The sequence below is a fragment of the Porites lutea genome, chromosome 11, assembly GCF_958299795.1.
Source record: "Porites lutea chromosome 11, jaPorLute2.1, whole genome shotgun sequence".
Lineage (NCBI taxonomy): Eukaryota > Metazoa > Cnidaria > Anthozoa > Scleractinia > Poritidae > Porites > Porites lutea.
The window spans coordinates 25,894,679-25,915,932 of NC_133211.1; the positions used below are offsets into that span (position 1 = coordinate 25,894,679).

The 21,254-nt window shown below is 39.0% G+C and overlaps 2 protein-coding genes across 2 annotated transcripts; both read right to left on the reverse strand.

Moving 5' to 3' along the window:
* Positions 1-544: 544 nt before the first annotated feature.
* On the reverse strand, positions 545-2,809 carry LOC140951801 (octopamine receptor beta-2R-like). Its single transcript, XM_073401151.1, has one exon. It carries the CDS (start codon positions 2,319-2,321, stop codon positions 1,227-1,229), a length of 1,095 nt encoding a protein of 364 aa, XP_073257252.1. The 5' UTR covers positions 2,322-2,809; the 3' UTR covers positions 545-1,226.
* A 5,777-nt stretch (positions 2,810-8,586) lies between these two features.
* On the reverse strand, positions 8,587-20,208 carry LOC140953378 (uncharacterized). Its single transcript, XM_073402862.1, has 11 exons — positions 19,110-20,208; positions 18,375-18,563; positions 16,884-17,053; positions 15,546-15,708; positions 14,817-14,965; positions 13,425-13,497; positions 13,124-13,192; positions 12,290-12,519; positions 11,030-11,363; positions 9,632-9,780; positions 8,587-8,992 (listed from the first exon to the last, which is right to left on the reverse strand). Exons 1-11 carry the CDS (start codon positions 19,974-19,976, stop codon positions 8,587-8,589), a joined length of 2,799 nt encoding a protein of 932 aa, XP_073258963.1. The 5' UTR covers positions 19,977-20,208.
* Positions 20,209-21,254: the final 1,046 nt, after the last annotated feature.

Genomic DNA, 21,254 nt, shown 5'->3' on the forward strand with positions numbered 1-21,254 from the left:
AACAGGGGGGTCCAAACATTCCGCCTCCCTTCCTTGTATCTCCAACTCTCGCCCCTTTTTCTTGGCTTTCTCCCTTGAACTCGTTCTTCATTGCGCCGAATTAGGGAGTTTTAGCTTCGACGACGGCAAAGCGGAAAATGTCTAACGTAGGCGCATTTCCCTTGAGTTTATTTTCTGGGGACTGCACTCAAGTTTAGAAAGAGAAAAAAACTTTCGTCGTCGCTTGTTAACGTCCTCCATAAAACGTGAAATTGGGCATTTTTACGTCGTAGTAATACAGGGACGGTAAAGAAATGTACAAAAAAGCGGGATGCACGTGCAAAGTTGTTGTTTTGCTAAACCTGTTGCTTTTTTGGCTTTCTCGTTGCCGTCGCCATCGCTGTCATCGTTGCAAAAAATCTTTCCTTATTTCTCCTGCTTCCCGCGCTTTTTGAACTCCCACCTGCCGCTCTTTTTTTACGCCTCCTCTACTTCTCACCCGCTGTCCTCACCCACCAAACTCTTCGTACATTGTCTTAGTCTGTTTATATAGTAGTGCAAAACCCTTGTTATTTCTTTCTTACCTAGTTGTTTATTTCAATGTCCTGATTCTTTTATTAGCACTAGACAAGGATTTTCCTCTTAACTTAACTCGGCGTTTGTTAAATATCATCTTTTAAGCGACTACTTAAAAGTATTTGACTGCCCAAAACTGGCTCATGACTGTACTAAATTGAGTTCTATCGGCAAACACTTTCTGGCGCATACTGGTAAGTTAGATTTCAACCGAGAGCCTACTAGAAAGCCAGTAGTTTCAATGTTAAGTAAAGTAACTGTGGTTTGGCTAAATACAACTTGTGGAAACCTTAGAGCTCATTTTGAATTGTTTTGGAACCACTTACTTGAATACAGCAAGTGTTGTTAGAGGAACGAATAAATGTTGACGACTCTGAATAAAAGGATATGGATATATAAGGATGTAAAAACAAAAAAATCTTGCAACGGGCTATGTTCAAAAAAATTCCTTCAAGTACTAGCAGCTGAAGAAAATCTTACACTCAAGAAATTGAATGAAATTGAAACAAACTATAGAAAGCCTAAAAGTGTTAAGTTAAAAGATAGTTTGATTTTCCTTCGAGGTAGCTCTAAGACTCCTCTTAGTCTACAGATAATGAGCCTGGCTTTATATGAGAGTTTTCCAGTTTGTTTCTGCCTTGACGTTGCCAAAGGTTCTTGGAGAAATAGAGTTATACTCTCTGAAGCCGCTTCTGGTTTCTGAAAGAAAACTTGCTGCTTCTGGTATTGGGAATTTCCACGCTGTCGGAATAATCACTTCCGTTCCTCATCTTATTTGTGAATTGTCTTCTAATCCGACTGTCTGTACCCTCAGATAAGCTCCTACTTCGCGGATGTTTCCCATGTGTTCCCATTCTTTTCAGAGCAATCCAAAAATCGTGTTTGAAAAACGTGTAAAGCAGTGGATTAATGGCTGAGGTCAGGTACTTGGCGATGAGAAAGACTTGTGAAGCCGTCTTCAAGAGTTTCGAGTCTGGCATAATTAGCTTCTTATTACCCAAGGAATAAATAAGGCGCAACACAAACCAGGGAAGCCAACACAGAAGGAACACAGTTGCCATGGTAGCGAAAATAACCAGGCATTTGAGTTCGTTTTTCTTCTTTTTGCATATTTTCCGGCTTGCGTTTCTGCAAAGAAACTGACTCTTTTTCTGAAAGGCTTTCCTGAACATGGCAACATGCGCATAAATAATGAACGTGTAGGGTACCACAAACACAGCCAAAAGACAAAAGACATTGTAAGTGATTTCCAGAGTTAAGGCGATTGGGATTTTTCCCATGCGCTTCGAAAACCAACCAGCAGGAGCAACAGCCATCAAACTGGAAATCAGCCAAGCGCCCGCCAGAGCCACTAACATGGTCTTCTTTTTTATCACATGGAATTTGAAAGGTCGTGTAATGGCAATGTACTTCTCGGCGGTAATCAAGGTGATATGACAAGCTGCTGTTATGGCGACTAAGTTGTGGGAGACTTCCACAGCGCAAATTAGAGGGAGGTATTTTGTTCTCTGTAGTGGTACGACTGCGAACGCCCAAAGGAACAGAGGAATATTAATAGAACCATTAAAAAAGTCACAAACTGCAAGGCTTAGCAGTAGATAGTTAGAAGCTTTTCGTAGACTTCGTCTGGAGTAATAGAGAACAAACACCAAGCAGTTTGTGAGGATGATAAATACCCCGATAGGGATAAGTTGCGGTAAAGCTTCCAGATTCGCTTCAATCTCTTTAGTGGCGTTTGTTGTGTTGTTGGCGTTTTCTCTTGACATCTTGTCCCGCCTTGAAACCAACTCAGTTCCAACGAAATCACTCCTTTATTTAATACCTGGGCAGATGAAACCTTTTTCTTTTGTTATATTAAAAGCTCGTCAATAAACGAGTTTTGCGCGTAAGTTGTTATCCCGAGTTTGTGTTACCTTGAAAGTGTTCAATCCGCTTCGTAGAGAACACTGTCGTTCGGCGCAGTTCACAGAAAATGGCGAAAACCTTAAAGCTTGGCAGATTTGTTTATAACAGTTCTGTTGCTCGGTGAATGCCTGAATGCATATACAAACGTGGCACGTTAAATAAACTACTTCCGCCACTGTTTTAAGACAAGATAACAAATCCTTGAGTATGAAACTGATTCTCCTTTCCTTGACTGACGAGCGGCTAGGCACGTGCTGAGATTAACGTCACAACCTTGCGGAATGGTAACTTTCTGAAGGAAACGTGGAAGAAAAGGAAAATAACATGGCATTAGGCTTTTGAAGCACATCAAAAATTAATTCATAAATTGTGTAAGAACTGTTAAATAAAAATTGTTTACGCACGTAGAAAAATAAGTGGGATATAATTAAACGGCAGCTGGCGCCGGTTTCTGCCATGTTTGGGTGCCATACACAAAAGCCTCCAGGAAAACGTATAATGTTGCAAATAAGAGATTTCAAAAACTCGAAAACAAGTGTCAAAAAACGTAAGCAAAGACTCTTCGACTTGTCTAGTTTGCTGGTCACGTTTTTCAGTTCTCTGTTTAATAGCATGTTTTAAAACCTTTTTTCTGTGTCGGAAAAAATAACGTACAGTGTAATTGACTTTTCAAAACAATAAAGGCAGTTATCTTGGGGAGGAAACATTTCTTCCAATAAAACAGCGCAAGATAAACAATAATTTTTGCCCTGCTGCATCAATAGTATTTTTATTAATGCATAGCAATTATGTATTAAAGAAATGTTTCCGTTGTCGAAACAAGAGAGAAACCACGTCACAGGAAATCGAATAAGTTGAAAGTCTTTTTTCGGGTCGTCTTTTCTGTTTTTACTTTTAATAAAGCGTTTCTCATACCCTCTCTCTTGAATACACAAATTTGATATTTCGGGTGAAAACCCACTTACGAAGATTAGAGACGAAAGAGTTTTAAAACTGAAGTGAACCTTTACATAAATTATTCACTTAGTTCAGAAGTTTATTTGCATCTATAGAAGGGCGACAAACTTTTACGTTGTTTCTATGGAAAGGTTTATAACGTAGAAATATCTTATTTATGAATGTTCCTTGAGATGATTCACTTACGTATCAAATAGAACGGAAAGAACATTGTTTACGACTGGGTAAAAATTAAGAAACAAAGATATTGATGGCCTCTAAAATTGAATGCTGAGTGAAACAGCCATTACAACTGACTCATTCTTCGAAAACAGAAATAAAAAGTGATAACTGTAATTCATCGATAAGTGCCCTGAGGACTTACCGCCCACTCTCATTTGGTGAGCATATAGAAGTTTTTACTTTAGCAACTTTGACTAGTTGAAATGGTTATGATCAAGCTAAGTAAAATTTATTTGCCTCAAGGTGAATTAAGCAGGAGGAAATTATCTGATTGGGCCCATATCACCCTGACTCCGACGCTCACTAATTACAAAAAATAATTGCATATTTGTTTCAAACCACTTAAATGCGATAGTTCGGAGTATTTTTAATTTACGCAGAATATCTCTTTCACCTTTTTGAATATATTTATTTTTTAATATAGATATATATTCGCTCCCAATAATGGTTTCAACTGATAAAAAGTTAAAACAGATACTGGGTTTTTTAAAAGGTGCAAATTATCATTCGAGAGTGGCCTCGACAAATTAAAAAGGAAATGTCATGGCGCTCCTCTCATCAGTAATGTTTCTGCAAAATTCTCATGTTAAAACGGTATTCTATCCGCCTTCCTGTATAAAAGTAATTCCTTAATACCTTAATTTTTAGGAAAATTATTACGGAAATCATCGAGCGCATTGGTGGACAGAAGCACGTACAAACTTAAGTTGGACAAAAGTGATCAGTGGTGTTGGATATGGATTGCCAATATTGTCTTTGTCGGTTAATCGGCGATCGCTAGTGACGTTGTAATAGGTTTCATGCCCTGGTACCTCATCAATAATTCGCAAAATTCTGACCACATTTATCCCAAAAGTGTTTTTGTTTTCGCAGGCTCCAACATCTGTTCCTAGGACTACTTTGAACCTGTATTGCTCTATGCCTCTTTTGTGTGTTTGTTCGGGGTAGTAATCCCTGATCGCTAGTGACGTTTTAAAGTTTCATGCAGTGGTACCTCATCAATAACTCCCACAAATCCTGACCACTTTTATCTTAAAAGTGTTTATGTTTGTGTAGGCTCCAACATCTATTCTTAGAAACACGTTCAAATGCTCTATATCAGCCTATTTGCAAATAGAGAAAGAACAGTTTTTAAATTCGGATTAAGGTCTCGTTTAGCCGCAGGTGCAACCGGTTTAAAATGAAGCGGATTCGGACTAAATTTATGCGTCAGAGTATGTCACTTCTTTATATCCGGTCATTGCTTGCACTGTAAACAACAACGCATTGTTATATCATTCTTGCTGTTGTCAGTTTGATGTTGGAATCCGAAATCACTGAAATAATTGAATTATTTTGAAGACCTTCGAAGCAAAAATGAGAGGGATAACTCAGATGAAGTGTTCTATGATAGGCCATCGGTTTTGTCCTTAATTACGCGGCTCGATTTAAGGGAGGAGGAGGGGGTGGGGGGGGGGGGGGGGGCCGTAACCCCATAATATTTTAAGGCAAACTAAAGTCCACAGGGCCAAAGAAAATTATTTTCGTGGCCGGGCTCACTTGGTTAAAGATCTGAAATCGCCATTGTTACGTTGTTACATCGATTACGGCTAAGATAGCGAAAGAATTTTAAAATGCGTGGTTAAAATACTAGTGTCTCAGTAATGTACTGCAAATGGAAACCTCACATTTGCAAGAAATCATATTTCTCGTCACTTCCCTTGGTAGGGATATATAATTAATGACAGATAAAATTCACACATAAAAATTAATGACACATAAAATTCAGGATTGCAGATATTGGCTGTAGGTTTGAATTTTAATCACATAATGCGTTTGGCCTAAAAAGGCACTTTCCTTTGTTCAAAAACTGTACTCCTGGGACAGGGAGCACAAGCTAACAAAAGTTCTTTTTTTGAGGTCAAAAAACAATAAATATCCTAGCTAATCAGCAAGGCTGTATTGTTGCTTGGCAATGTGCTCCTGGCAATTATGGAACACAGGAAGTTTGAGTCATTTTTAGCCATTCTGCTGATAAAGCAAAAGAATTAAGAGTAAGAAAAAGACTTCTTTGATCCGACACTGGAGGTTTAATCCGGTATCTTAAAGCTGTTAAAGCCTTTTCCGGTTTTCCTCTAGCAATTAGTTAAACTTATACCAAAAGGGCCCCTTCGGTGTTAAGCTAGTTGACTGTACCGGTACCTTTTATCCGTATTTTCCTTTGTCATTACGATTAGACTCAGGTTTCTTGAGGATTTTTAATGGACGGTATTGGCGTAGGGGGGACATGTTTTGTCAGAAATGTTTTATAAAAATGATGGTAAGGGGTTAGACAGCGGGACAGCACGAATCTTTGTTGAGTAGCCCCCTCCTCTCTCCTCCCTCCCCCCTCCCCACCCAAGAGTAATCATTTCTTTTACTTGTCTCTTGCTATAATATCTAAAACTTGAATTTACGCGTAACGAACCCTAGACACGACCCCACAAGCTTTGTGCTTAAAATTTGCTCGTTTCAGGTGAGGGCGACGACAGATAAACCCTTACATTTACTTTGCATTTGTCAGATGTACTTATTAGGCTCGATTACCATCCGCTCTTCGAGAAATGAGCCCGCCCTCCTTCCTCGAGGAGGACCGAGAGGCCAGATGGAGGAAATCGAGCCTACCACGCGTGACATAAGCACATATTTTATTACGACAATTTACGATGAATCACATCCGCAGCACGTATCCTCAAAGATGGCTCGTTAAATTCTGCTTCTTAAATATGCCAAAATTAAACTTCTTGTATAAACTTTGCCTTCACCTAGAATGTTATGTAAAAAGGCGCGTTTACTAGCTTCGATCAGTTCAAACAGGCTAATTAAGTGTCGCTTCTTTATTCATGTTCATTCCCTTGTCGATAGTTGAACGACGTTTTCTGCATATTTCGATGCGAGATTGAACTGATAAAGACCCCCCATACAAGAACATTCAACAAAAAGACGGATGTTTTCAAGAACGGTCATGAGGCTATCAAAAAACTAAGTTATGACATTGGAAAACTCTGCAGATTATTTTCATAATCTTCTATTTAACAGTTTACAAAATGATTGATATTTTGTCTGAATGTAAACGTTAATATGTACATAATCGAATATTTAAAAATAGTGAACAACGACATCTGCAAGTCAACATCTGTTGAGAAATTTACCTCTGAAGAAAAGTCAGGCTTACCTCAGTTATTCTTCGTCGACTTCTATGCAAAACCAGAGATCTTCCCTTGCTGCTTCACGTAGCTACCAACAAGCAATAAAAAATCATCAAAGCCCCGAAAAAACCTTTGATCATCTAATTGGATAGATGTCTCAGTCGTCTAACACGACCGGTAAATAAATCCGTATCATTTACTGTGGATCTCACGCATCGGCAACTCACCATAACACTGGATGACATTTTTTTCTTTGTTTTTATTCTTCTTAAGGGTCTGGAAGTGATAAGGTAATTATATGTTGTCAAAGGATTTTGAAAGTAAAGAATTTCTTTCTTTTGTTAGATGACATGGCTCGACGAATCATTGACCAATTCATTGGCCTATTTTAAAAAGGGCCTGTGTCACAAGGATATTAGTTCAATTCTGAGTAGAAGTCATTACTTTAGTGCCTTTTCCCGACCATCCGTACAATCCGTGGAAACAGACGACAGGAAACAGTTTCAACACTTAAATATTGGCTTAAATAACAATAAATTCGACCATTATTTTTGGAATTCAATTGATGCAAGGACACGTTTTAGCAAATAGCGCGACATAACTAACCCGTTTACCATTTTCACTTAAAGTACGTTTGCTTTTCTGTTAAAACGTGATGACACTGATTCTCTTTCAGTTCAGTTTATTTTATTTTTGATGATTTTTTGAGTACAGATCTATGTTCATAGTCTCCGTATAGAGAGTTTTCAATCACGTGGCCAGCATCTATGCTAATTTATTGAACAAAACAAAGTTTTTAGAAAAGATTTCAACTCTCACAGGATTGTCTTGGTACACCAACATGTGGGCCACCGTTCCATTGTTTTGGAACACCAATATGGCCGTCGTGGCGTCAAGTGAAAACGCTCTTTATAATTAGCGCGAAACTCGGGGCTGAGCCTCTCCTTTGGGTAGGACAACGTCCTATGGTTTTAAAATTCGCCGCCAGGGGCCTTGATGTCCCTGAAAACTTCAAACAAATTTTGAGCTGATATAATTTTATCACAAGGAGCAGTTCTGAAAGATGTTTTCTATTTAAGCTTTTTCTATATCTGAAAAAAAAAAAAAACTTAGAGCACAATTTAATTGTGAGTACGTGAAACTGAAATTAACGCAAAGAGCTTTGTTTCATGGTCAGTTAGAAATTTACTAAAATCAGTTGGTGAAAATGTGAACAAATTTCATTAAGCTGATACGATTAGCTACGATTTTCCTAGGTATTGGTTGCTTTTTACTTTTGTCTCATCTCCTCTCAACCAGCAAAATTTGATTCAGGATTTACACACACTTTATTTTCTTCTCGTGGATTTCGACAAAGTACGTTTTTATATATTACTGAGTTTACTTGGGTTAAAACTGGGAAAATTATAACAGTAATTAGACTTTACGTTCCGTAATTTTTTCTTACGATTTTTCAAACGAAAGCTTGTTGGGAGTATCTAGCATTTTACGTCTGCTCAATAAAAATTACAATGAAAATTAAAAAGGTCTGTTTCAGCCCTAAAGCGCTGATTTAGCCCTGCTCCCAAGAAATAAAATTTGATATGAGTTGTTTCGGTATACGAATTACAATTTTTAATCTGTTAGGTCATCGCGTCATCCTATCCTACATCAAATTCTTCCTTAGTGTCCTTCTCTCAGCAGCAAGCTAAGAAGAAGCAAGAAAAGAAATGTGACTAGTTTAAATCCTGCCCGGATTTTGTACATGCATTTTATTAAAGCTGGAGCCAGTATACCCCCGTCACTCCGATTTCTCCTTAGTACCAAAAGCAAATGTCACACTTTTTCCTTCATCTTGTTGATGACTTAACGTGCAGTTTTTCTCCTTGGTGACGCAGTTCTGCAAAGTACTGCAAGTCTTAGTTACAGATGAGGTTGAAGTAGGCCCGCCCTCTGGAACTTTATGGCTACCGTACACGAATGATAAGTATTGATCGAATTTCTCAAGTCTTGATGGGCAGGCGCTATCGACTCTAGCAGGTGTTAGCGGTCTCTTGACTTCTGATGTGCTTTCAGTAAGTGAAATGTTATGGCGTATACATTTCTCTTGTACATTGTTCATTACTGATTGTAGCTGTGTGCTTTTAAGCTTTTCCCAGGCGCAACGCTCGTTGTACGAGCGGTAAATTATTTCTTCCGGTGGATAGCTGAAATAATAATGAAAAAACATCAAGAACATTTTAAAGCACAGAGAGTATCATCTGTATCAAAGTTAATGAATAGTAATTAGCCGAGCAAGAGTTTGTATCAAAAGTTAATTCTACTCTTTAATAGTATATATATATGCGACTTAAAACTACATATGAAGCTCCCCCAGCTGGGGGTTAGGGCATTAGGGTATCCAAGGTCTTTTTTAATTATTCAGCTATACGGTATTCTAGTATCGCAATACGGCATAGAGTATCTCGTTCTCCTGAAGTTTTGGTATTTAGACGCGAGATTTGTACAATTTTTAGTGTCAAGAAGAAAATGGAAAAAGCTCGTGAACGACTGCAAAAAGTTATACTTTGTATTTGGGTGTGTTCTCCCTCAGTAACTTGACAAATCATTTTTAGTTGTTTTGCAAGGCAAGTTTAGGTATTCGGTATCAAAGATTTTTCAATTTTAAGCTGAATTGGCAGTTTATGAGGAGAAAATTGACATGTTAGTATACCACTACCCTCCCCCCTCTGGTCGAACCGATACTTCTAGACCCGCGTCTGTAATATTTCCTCGCTACAAGTTTGCTGTTACTAATTTTCTCTGATGCAATAATTATTCTTTTAACGTAATCTGCGTTGTCTTACTCAAGTTCTTGCACTGCTTTCCTGGCCTGCCTCAGTGTATGTTTGGTAGAGTACCGGAAGAAGTCGTCTCGTTTTATTCGTAACATGACTGCCCCCTTGCTGACCAACATCAACTTTCGCCCTGTTGGTCTGAGAACCTGTGATACATCCTGCAAATGAAATTCATAATTATCATAATCTTCATAATCACGACGGACAACGTCATCGTCATCGTCATCATCATCATCATTCATCAACTGACGTATTACAACTCACGTCACGTCTGAAGATAACTACCGCACAGGTTGTCGAAACGTCAGTCACTGTCAGCAACAGTCCCATTCAGGACTGCACGCTCACCCGGACAATTATGTTCCACCTACTTATTATTTGCAGTGTTCTCAAAACTCAAATAATTAGTGCGCGTCCTAGCAATCTCAGTATGTGTTATCGCTTAAGATGATCCCACATAACATAGTCCACTGAACTTTATGATTTAACAGTCTTGGATACCGTGTTGGGTCCGTTTTAAACACCTTGTTGGACGGTGTTGAATTTTGTTGGACGATATTGGATCAGGTTTTAATAATTAAAACTTTCGGTCTCGTTTACATAAATAATGACGGCACGGGATCTGGCGACACGTTGTATCCGTTCGACAGGCACATACAGTCTAGGCCTATATCAGTTATCAGCTAGGGAGATAGCTGAGTTAAACATGATGAGATACAAAACATCAACACCTAGCCGACTGCCATAGTGATACGGTGGAACACAAGCTCTACGCTTTTCTGCCCGCGGCGGGTTAGCCATCTGTTAATCCTACTATAGCAAAGTCATACGTTAAAGTTGTTTCACTTTTCGACTTCTTGATTAGGAGCAGCACCATTAGTAAGAAAATGGTAACGTATAGACGAAAGAAAATTTAGTAATCACGTGACCGTCCGTTCGTTCGTCCACATGTAAGTCGATGTCAAATGTCACATTACTATTACCCAGACGTGGATAACAGAGAATAAGCGAGAACGAGAGATAAAAAAGCAAAGGAGATGCATTTCGTTGGAAGAAAAACTGAAAGTGAGAAAATGAGAAATTCTAGAGGCCACCAAGGTAAAAATGAGCCGCAGGGGAAAAAAAACAAGCAGGAACATATACGACATTTCCTCTATAAAACATGTAACTAGGAAGTTTCACGTTGTTGTCGCGCAAAAAAAAGCAAAGAAATGTACAAGAAAGTGTGCTGCACGTGCAAAGCTGTTTTTTTGCTACCTATTATTTTTTTGCCTTTCTCGTTGCCGTCGTCATTTAGCATTACACGATTTTATTTTTTACTTGAGTCAACTGAGAGCTTTGCTTTTAGCCCCGGCTAAATCCATATATTAGCTTTTTTAACATTTCTGTTTGACTGTTGGTACTTACAAATATATCGCCACTTTTCATCGAAGCAATGTTTAGATATACCACATCTTTATTTAATTTTCCAGCTCTGGACTCAATTTTAATCAGTTCAGAAAAATCCTCGAATATATTATTGTCCCTTTTCTCCAGCTCAGCAGGTAGGATTTCTGCGGCCTCGGTCTGTTTTGGTTCTTCTTCTTCCTCCTCGTCCTCGTCATCTTCGTTAAGGATGTAACTCGAATCTCCCTTGGCGTGCGGTTGATCCTTATATGGAAGGTCCATCGCCTCAAGAATCTTCTCGGCACCGTTTTTTTCATCGTCTGATGACTCGTATTCAGATTCAGACCAGGTATTCCTGTACATATAGAATGAAGTCAGCAATAACGCCATAGTATTTTTCTGCCGACATGTCATTTCTGGTGGTTGAGTTACTTTAAAATCAGCAAAAATCAATCAAACATATTAATCTGCTATACGCTCATCAGCATCGTATCATTTTGCATTGCGTTCGGTTCTTTTATCGCATGCATGGTGCTCATATTGCTGTTCTGTTGGTCTGGATTGCAGCGAGGTAGTACCGATCACAATACGCTTTCATGTCGGTATTATATTAGTGAGCCAAGCAACCACGCGCTACGACGACGACAATGACAACGTCAAAAAATTTGTTTTTTGAGCAAAAAAAGCTCTGCATTTGCAAACCCTTTTAGTATATTTCTGTGACGTCACCTGCACGACTACGAAATCTCCTAATGCGACGTTTTATGGAGGACGTGAACATACCACGACGAATTCTCCTTTCTCTTTTTGACCCCAGGGGTCAATTTAATAAAACTTTCACAAGATTCAGTAATTTTCAAGTGTAGCTATTGTTTTCGGACCCTAAAACAATGGCTACACTTGTAAAAGTTTTATTAAATTGACCCGTGGACAACTGAAGTCCTTAACAATTCACCTCTAAGAATAGCCGCCTACGTTTGACAAATTTGGCGGGTCCAAACAGACGCGATAAAGTTTGAAAGGGCGCAAATTAATTTTTTTAGCGACGTTTTAACTGTTGTCGTCGTCGTAGATTCTTGCTTAAGCTCCCTAATTAAATTATTGTTACTTCTCATACGTTGAAGTACTTTGAGTTGAGCTGTGTAGCGTTACGTTGCATTGCATTGCATAGCATTGCAATTCAACGCAATCTTTTGCCTAACCGCGTGATTTCATCATGGTGTGACATGCCTTATTTCTTTATAGTATAGTTCTGTATCGTAGTATATTTTTTCGTTTTACCTTTCATTTTCATCTCGATGTTCATCCACTTTATTACTGTCGTTAAAGCTGTAGGGTGTCTTCAAGCTCTCCTCCAACTCTCTGAGCCAGATTTTCGACGTGTCAGACTGAGTTCTTCGCTTCCTTCCAATTAGACCCATTGGAAAATATTCTTCATTGGTAGCTCGTCTTGGTCGAGGCAGCTTGAGTTGAGCTCGCAGATCAAGTGCTTTAATAACTGAACACTTCCCCTTGAAAAGAAAAATAACATTGTAATAATGCCAATTTGACTGACTGGCTGACTGTCTGACTGTCTGACTGACTGAACGACTGTCTGACTGCCTGAATTACTGACTGACTGTCTGACTGACTGATTGATTGGCTAACTGACTGACTGGCTGGCTGACTGATTAATAGCCTGACGGACTGACTGCGTGCTTGAGTGACTAACTGACTGACTGACTGGCTGGCTGACTGACTTACTAACTGACTGACTGACTGACTGACCGAATGGCTGGCTGACTAAGTGACGGATTGACCCGCAGACTGACTGGCTGACTGACTGACTGACTGACTGACGGACTGACATGATTGCCTGACTGGCTGATTGACTGGCTGACCGACTGACAAACTAGCTCATTGTCTTACTTGCTGGCTGGCTTCAAAAGTGAAAGATCTTGCATTCTCTATTTATTAATGTATTGTTATTATTTAACTTAATCTTTATTTTCATATATATATGACTACAAAAATTGACTGCTGGATTCGAAGGGTACAGTATTTTATCGATAAATACATCTTTAAAATCGGAACAGGTTATCATCAACACATCACATGAGTAAACGTAAAACTTACTTGCATGCAAAGATTAATCCATTCCACCTCCTTGCTGCTATCTTTTACGATAATTTTATTTGCCTTCCACTGAAAAGAGAAAAGATTAACCAGTCAGTCATAGGACTAAAATGGTAAAAATAGCATGTAATGTAAGTTGGCAAGAAGGTAGGAAGGGACAATGCTGGATCAAATGGAGTTTTTTTTATCCCCAACAATCAGAACTGAAGTCCAACACCGCTTTCACTACACTACCATATCCCGAACATGAGAATTTCGTTTGCTAGTTCCATACCGAGTATTTGTCAACAACTTTTCTTACCTCCTGAATTTGTGCCTCAATGCAAACATTTTTAAGGGCATCATCAGTCCATTGTCGAAATAAAGACAAACTCCTAGAAAACCAATTGACGTGAATCAGTATTTGACTTTGTTTTCTTAGGGATTTACATGAAAACACGCTTAGTTCTATCCAACCTCATCTCCTTTATCGGGAAGGTCCCTACGAAGGGGGTCGAGGCAGCCCTTACTAAGTGCGCAATGAAAGGACTCAAGAATTGGCTTTAATTAAACTGGATCCTGTTGGAAACCATGTTAGCAATATTCTTATTACTGTGAAAGTTTTGAACCTAGGAGTCTTTTCATAAGTAGGTTGAGTATGATCGTCCGGGTGAACTTTATAGTCCTGAATAGAACCGTTGTTGACAGTGACTAACGTTTCAACAACCTGTTCGGTAGTCATCTTCAGAGTCATAGTGAGTTGTATTAAGTCAGTTGACGGTATTAAACTCTGGTTATTGACTTGATTGGTCAATTAAGTCGCAATGTTACTGGTCGTCTTTCAGTTAAGCCGTGATGTTATTGGCTATGATGACTCGTAATTAATGTCATTGGTGCGTTTCAATCCGTCTATTATCACAGTTAAACAGTCGTTTATTGTTAGTCAAATTGTCAGTTGTCCAGTCGTTCTCTCGTAGTTAGTTTTACTTGATCCCGTCAATACGGTCGTTTGTACGGTGCCGGTTCTTATTACTGACAGTAGTCAAATTATTGTGTGTATCAGTAAAAAGCTTGTAAACCACAGATTTAGTGGATTTTGATTTCAAGTACTGTAGAACTATTTCTCTCATTTTTGTAAAACTTTACAAGTAGTTTACGCTTGCATACTTTTGATATTTTTTCTTTGATAATCCAAGTCACCTGACTCACAGTCGACTTGTAGCGAAAATGGGGAATACTTAGTCAAACTGTATTTCCTTTTGTTGCCCGTTTTGATAATGTCCATGTGTTATCGGAAGCGGTCATTTAAGTAAAACAGGTCACGTGACTTAACAAATGTACCAATTGATACCACCTTAAAAGGCGGGGTTATGTTAACTGGGATCTAAGATTATTTTAACCTCGAAAACTTTGACATATTTAATGTGCAAATGTACCCCCATTTGACCAAGTACGATAATTGATGTCATCAGGAGCGTAAAATCACGTGACGGTATATAACCCTTTCGTTCGATCAAACGCTTCGAATTTTAATTTTAAGTTTCACGACTGAAACAAACTTGTTCCTACTAGCAAATGGAAACCTTGATGTCTATAAAAAAATTCGAAGGCTTAAAACACTTGGGCTATTTGAAAAACTGACAAAAAATACGAATTTGAAGCTGATTATAAAACTACTTTCATAAAACGTTAAATGCTTTTTGTTGCCACTTACTTGCAAAATTTGATCTTGTCTACAAGCTCCTTGTCAAAAATTTTGGGACATGTTTTGGAGAACACGTCCTTTTCAACGACGAGAAGTTCGGCGTCCTCTCTCACCACAACTGAAGCCGTTCTTTTGATATTTCTTAGAAGAGCAAGCTCCTTTAGAAAACATAGATAAGGCAAATTATGCAAGTGCTTATGCAACCTTTGGAAAGAAACTATTGACGCATTACAAGCTTTCTATTGTTGAACGTGACGTGAAATTTTTAAAAAAACAAGAACAACCAAGCCCGTATATCCTGGACATGGGCAAGTGACTAATACTTAAAGTATTCTGGAAGCGAATGTAAATAAATAAATACAAATGGTTTTACCACCTGTTGCACGCTTCGTCCACAGGCCATGGCATCGATTACCTTTGAACCTTTGCACTTATCTATCAAGAGATCTATTGATAACAGTGATCCTCATGAAAAGGGAGATTTAGAATCACTTGTATGGCAAAACAGTAAACGTTAATTTATATCACTTGTGTAATCAAGTTTTCCGCCTCCACTTGTCGTTTCAGAGTCGTTTAGTCTTCTTTATATGACTTTACGAAAAGGTATTATCATTTTGGACAATTTGTATCTGCTCATTTTCCTAATCTGAATATCAACTTGAATCAGACGTTTGCCGTTTGCCGTTTACCGTAAACGTAATTCTTAAACTCTCTAATATGTAATTTGTAAGCGCTTACCCCAAAACTATCCCCTCTTTGTAGCGTGATTGCTGTGTGCCACATCACGTGACCAGTCTTGAGTAAAAGTTCCTCGACGTTCACAAACACAGAGCCAGAGAAGATGAAATAGAAACTCACCCCTGTATGTCCTTTGCGCAATATTACGCGGGGGTGTTCCACTCTGCAAGGAAGTATTATATATGATGGCATTGAATCATTATCACCTAAAGGAGCCCTGCTCGTAAAGGCTTTATCCCTGAGGGGGTACTCCCTGTAACGTCATATACGGGGAGGCTCCGCTTGAAAGGAGTATCTTTTTCAGGCTGCAGGTCTATCAAAGTGTAGGGATTCCAAGAGTTTAGGTATATGTCAGGATAAAGAAATCTGCTATTTCGATCTATAAAAGGACTAAAAGGGTTAACAGACACATTCTAGGGCTGTAAAAAAAAAAAAAAAGAAGTAAACTTCCCGTTATAGTGATTTCTTCATATTTTAAAGCAGTCATTAAAGACTGTATTCTCAGCAGTTAAAGGGAATGCAGCGTTCTAATTTAGGTATGTGAAAGGAATACCATTGGTCCGTAGAAGGTATACGCCACGGTACCTTTTCGATCAAAAATGGCATATAAAAGGGTAAGGGGCTGGAACTCGGCGCATACACCGAATGCAAATATGGCGAACCTCTCAGCAGGCCCGGGTCTAGTTGCGCAAAAGCGAGGATAGTTAGGCATCAAGAGCTTTGTTTTCACTGTGCGTCTTAGCGATTGAGTCGATCGATATGGTTTATTTCGAGTTGTTGCGTGCCTGAGCGCAACCACAAAGGAGATTTTACTCGAGCTGGAACTACATTTACTTTCCCAAAATCTTTTTACCAAGAAAGTTAAGGATTCATGCGATTTGGCGCAGCGATGGAAAGCACTTAACAGAGAAAAAAAAGGTGTGCTCACTTCACTTGCTTTTAATAGAAGAGAGGGCTCATGAAAAAATTTGAATGAAAGAATTTTCGCAACAGATGGTGCTGTTCCATGATGTTTGCATGGTCTGTTTATGTATCCAACAAAAGGGAAACATTCTATATCAAACGTCGTTGGGTAGCACCCCGGGGAGGGGCCTTATGTAAAGTGGAAAGCAAATAATCAGGAGAGGCACAAGACCAGAAAATGGCTGTCAATGCTGGTGGGACCTCGAAATGACGGTATCTCTTTTTGAGTCTTAAATTGCACTATTATAGATTAATTTAAGGGAACAAAATTTGACCTAGTTTTCCTTGCAAGTCATCGCCAATAGAAGAAGCGATAGCATCCCTCAAGTCAGTTTTGTTGTTGTTGTGATAGCTCAGTTTGTAGTTTAGCCTTACTTGGTATATGTCATTGCTCTGCACATAGCCAGCTGAATGCGGTAGGTAAATTTATCATATGATGCCAGTCCTTTAAGCATGGAGTGTAACTGACTCAACTCGTTCTCGCTCCTTTCCATTGCTGGTTTGTCCAAGATCTTCTTGGCCCACGAGGGAACATAAGCGTATTGCTATGGGGGAATATGATACAGAAACGTTTTGGTCAGTAAATAAAAATTTGCAAAACAGTGAATGCCCATAAAAAAAAAAACGTGACGAAAGAGGAAAGAAAAAAATGTTCAGAAATCGAAACGTTGACTCAAGCTAAACACGCAGGTAGAAACCGCTACCTGGGAAAACTACGGGACCTAGAATGAAGTTACCTATACAATTAACATGATATGATATGATATATAGTCGAACCTCCACGTGCGACCACCTTCCGTAGGCGACCACCTCGTATCCTCCTATAAGCGACCACCTTCCCAAAACACCGAAAATGTTCTCAGTCAAGGCCTTATACTGGAACCTCACGTAACTTACGACCACCTCCCGTAAGCGACTGCGACCACTTTTTCGGCGGACAGTTTTAGAATTTTCTATTATTTTCAAGCTGCGGTAAGCGACCACTTGACACATGTTCTTACTAAACTTGCAGTGAAGTACATTGTGAAAATGGACAAAATTAAAGGAACTTATTTTCTGGCTGTCATTTTTGTCTACACATCTAGATCAACAATATTAACCTTGACCCTTGAGAAAAAGACTCAGGTTTCCAGGTTTCAGTTTAAGAAGTTAAGTTTTTGTTCCTCAGACGTTTTAGGGACATTTCTGTACAAGATTACAAGTTAAATTTTTTCACCTCAAATTTATAACGCACGTTATAAATGAAGTGTCATATAGAATGCTTTTGTCAATAAAACTACCAGTAATGGGCAGGGGAAAGTAAACTTTCATTATTCTTTTAGAATAAATATGCCACTCCATTCAAGATTGACCTAACAGTTTCGCCCCTTCGCCGATCCGACTCTCGTAAGCGACCACCAACCCTTTGCATTTTAGGTGGTCGCTTAGGGGAGGCTCGACTGTATACCGCAAATCAGGGGCAACCAACGACTGTTTTCTGTAAACTGTTCGGAGAAGCAAAAATTTCATGGAATTTTCTATAGCTGGAGGAACGCTAAAAATTTCTAGTGACCGTTCCATTCATGTACTGTTTTCTATGGATTTCAGTTTTAGTGTGAACTGAAGTTATCTTTCCATACATTAGACCTTTCATTTTATTCTCTCAGTATATCACCTCCCCGATCTCTCATAGCTAGTTGACTAAAGTATTGGGCATTTGGGCAAAAAAACTGTATTCATACTTCAATATTTTTGGGACATTAACGTTTTCCTTGTACATTTGATATTTATTATTGAAAGAAACTGATGCATGTTCTGTGTGGTGCAATTTACTCGCAGATACTGTATTCGGTCACCACGGTCAGAAAACAATATGTATGTTCTTACTGATTTTCCTCTCTGGTACAATGACTTGTTGAATAGCATCTCCTTAACTTCAGAATTATCTCTCAATGTCCGAAATGACCTCTGAGCCGCGGTCTCCGGTGTCATGTCAGCGGAGTATGACATCAGAGCCTTGAGAACTCTTCCAAGAACCATCACCACCCGAATAGCCCAACTAAACTTGGATTTTGCCTATGAGAAGGAAGATATTTTATGACACAATTGATCGGACGCAGCGAGGTATTGGAAGTAATAGAGCAAGCAAAAACTACCCAAAAAAGTTTTTTTATGCTTGATCTTAGGGCTAACTACGACTGAAAAATTAAGGGGGGGCTAGTAACGGGAGTTTATCGGGTGGCCTTTAACAGTAAGAGGATGATCTGTCCCCCGGCCATTATGAGAGAAAAGCAAGGCGGGGCCTTTTTTTCTTCTCTTTTTTTGACACTCTGCACTGCTGTTATCAATGAAAAGAAAGAACCATGACACCTTTATCAGGTCTAGGATGGACTAGGATGGACTGAATTCAGTTAATATAGTTGAGATAAAATCTTCTCTTAAAACTGTTATTGCAAAATGCGAGCGTTAAAGAAAAATTAAAGTTGAGAATGAAATTAAATTGTTATTGGATTTCAAAAAATATAAATTAGATTGTTAAAAAGCAGTATTAATTGAATTAGCTTCGTGAAGAGCAGCCTTATGTCGAGGTAAAAAAAAAAAGGTTGTTTCCAGTTTACTTACAATTTGCTTGGTCCACGATCTCTTCTCAGCCAGCCATTTTTTCTTCTCTGTAAAACTCTTAAAGTTAAATCCTGCAGCTGAAACGTTCATAGCCATGACAGCGAACGTGGCGCTTTTGAGAGTCCGTCTTCTGTTTTTGAGTGCCTCAGTTTTTCGCCTCTCCTCCTCCTCTCTACTTAGTCTTTCTTGTTCAGCTTTTTCTTTGTCCGCTTCCATGATACGTTTGATGCGTCGTTTCGCAGATTGCTGTCTGATCTTAGCTGTTAAGTCGGCGAGATCTGGTAGATCACCCGTGTATTCCGTACCGCGAATTTCAAGCACATGCTTGTGCGCCTTTAAGTCACTTTTCATGCTGGAGGACGGGCGATGCAAAATCGGTCCGGCAGATTGAGACCTTTTTCTGCAGTCGAGAACATCACCGTCAAGAGTTTCTGCCTCAAATGCAGAAACGTCTATCCTTGTTGCCACATGAGCCGTAGTTTCCATTATATCTTCATCATTTAAGTTTGGGTATCTAATGCTGGCTTTACCAAATGACTGTAAAAACTGATCTCGCCGTAAGCTACTATTCCTTCTGCTGTTGTACCAAGCCGTGAACCTTGCGGCGTCGAGAGAAGTGCTTCTTCTTCTCAAATTGAGCGTAGCGCTGCTAGGTAATAGCCGTCCTTCCTTGGAAAACCCCTTGACATGTCCCTGGTAAGGATCCTTGCTTTCTTCGTCAACGATTTCGTTGCCATTTTCGTCCAAGAACATCACTCGGCTGCCTCGTCGAGATCTTTCAGTTCCCTTAGTTACTTTGTATTGGGGAGGAACAGTTATAATCGGAACAGCAGATAAACTTCTCCTTGTTACAAGCTTTGGTTCCATATTCTTAACTGTCCGATGTTACCTTTTGCATCATTATAACTTTACAATTATTGATGAGCAGCAGCTAAATGATATTGTTTGTTTTGTTTGTTTGTGTTTTAGTAAACAATCTTAGAAGTAATTCTTTTTGTACTGGAATTTTGAAAGTTCTGTACCTCCCAATACTTCTGTACGGCGACTTTTCAAGACTTGCATCGCACGGTCTCAAACTACCGTGAATCCGGCAGGAACATGCATCACCATGGATTTATAGCCTGTTGAAATTGTATTTCGTGTCTCTTTGAAATCCAGTATAGTAGAATTGATTACTTCACCGCGTTTTAAACTTGGTCTAGTCGAACAAGAGTATTCCATATACCTATAGTTCACTGATTCCATCCCATCTGAGAGTTTGCTTTTCAGTCTGTTTAGTTTTTCATGTCACTTGAAGCACTCGAAGTCTGACGATACACTTGTCAGTTAAACTGAACAGAGTTAAGAGGGAATCGATTCAACAATACTAACGACTAAAGTTTTAATTACATTGCCCTCAATACTACAACACAAAAGAATGATTTGCATCCTTCCATAAAACAAAGACGGTACGTAAGGGACTTCTTAACATAAAAGTGGTACTTTTAACTAATTCTCCGATAGTCTCTGGAGAATTCTGTACAATTGTATTAATATTGAATGTAAATTTGACACACTTTTCATAATGAGTTATTGTCACTGGCTTTTCATCAAAAGTATTTCATTTTATAGGCCGACTGTATAAATAGATATCCATCAGATGTAAGTGAGACTTACCATTGATTTTTGAAAAAGGAAAAGTATTTGCTGATGTAAGTTTATAAATGATACAGCTCTAAAAACTCTGAAATGGTCAATCCTTTTCCGCAAATTATTACTTAGCCTGTTCCACATGGCAGGCGTTCATGAGTGCGGCGAGAAGTCACAGAGCAGAGATAAATACAATAAGGACGGTCAGAGCCACCCCTAACCCTAACCCTGGGGACGAAGTTGCTGCAGTGTTTTCAGGGGCCTGGACCTAGGAAAATTGGTCCCAGATCTCCAGCGTTCATAATCCGACGCCGAAAGTCTTATGGGATAGCTGGACTTGGATTACCTTTAAAATTCTCATTGTTATTGCCTATGAGTATAAATGTCGACAGCACTTCCTTATTTTACTGCGGGTTACACGCCGAACATGCCACAGGTATGTTGAGCAATACTTATTCTCAATTTGCGAGTTCAACAATGTAAAAATTATATGCGAACATGTTTAAAGTCGGCGGA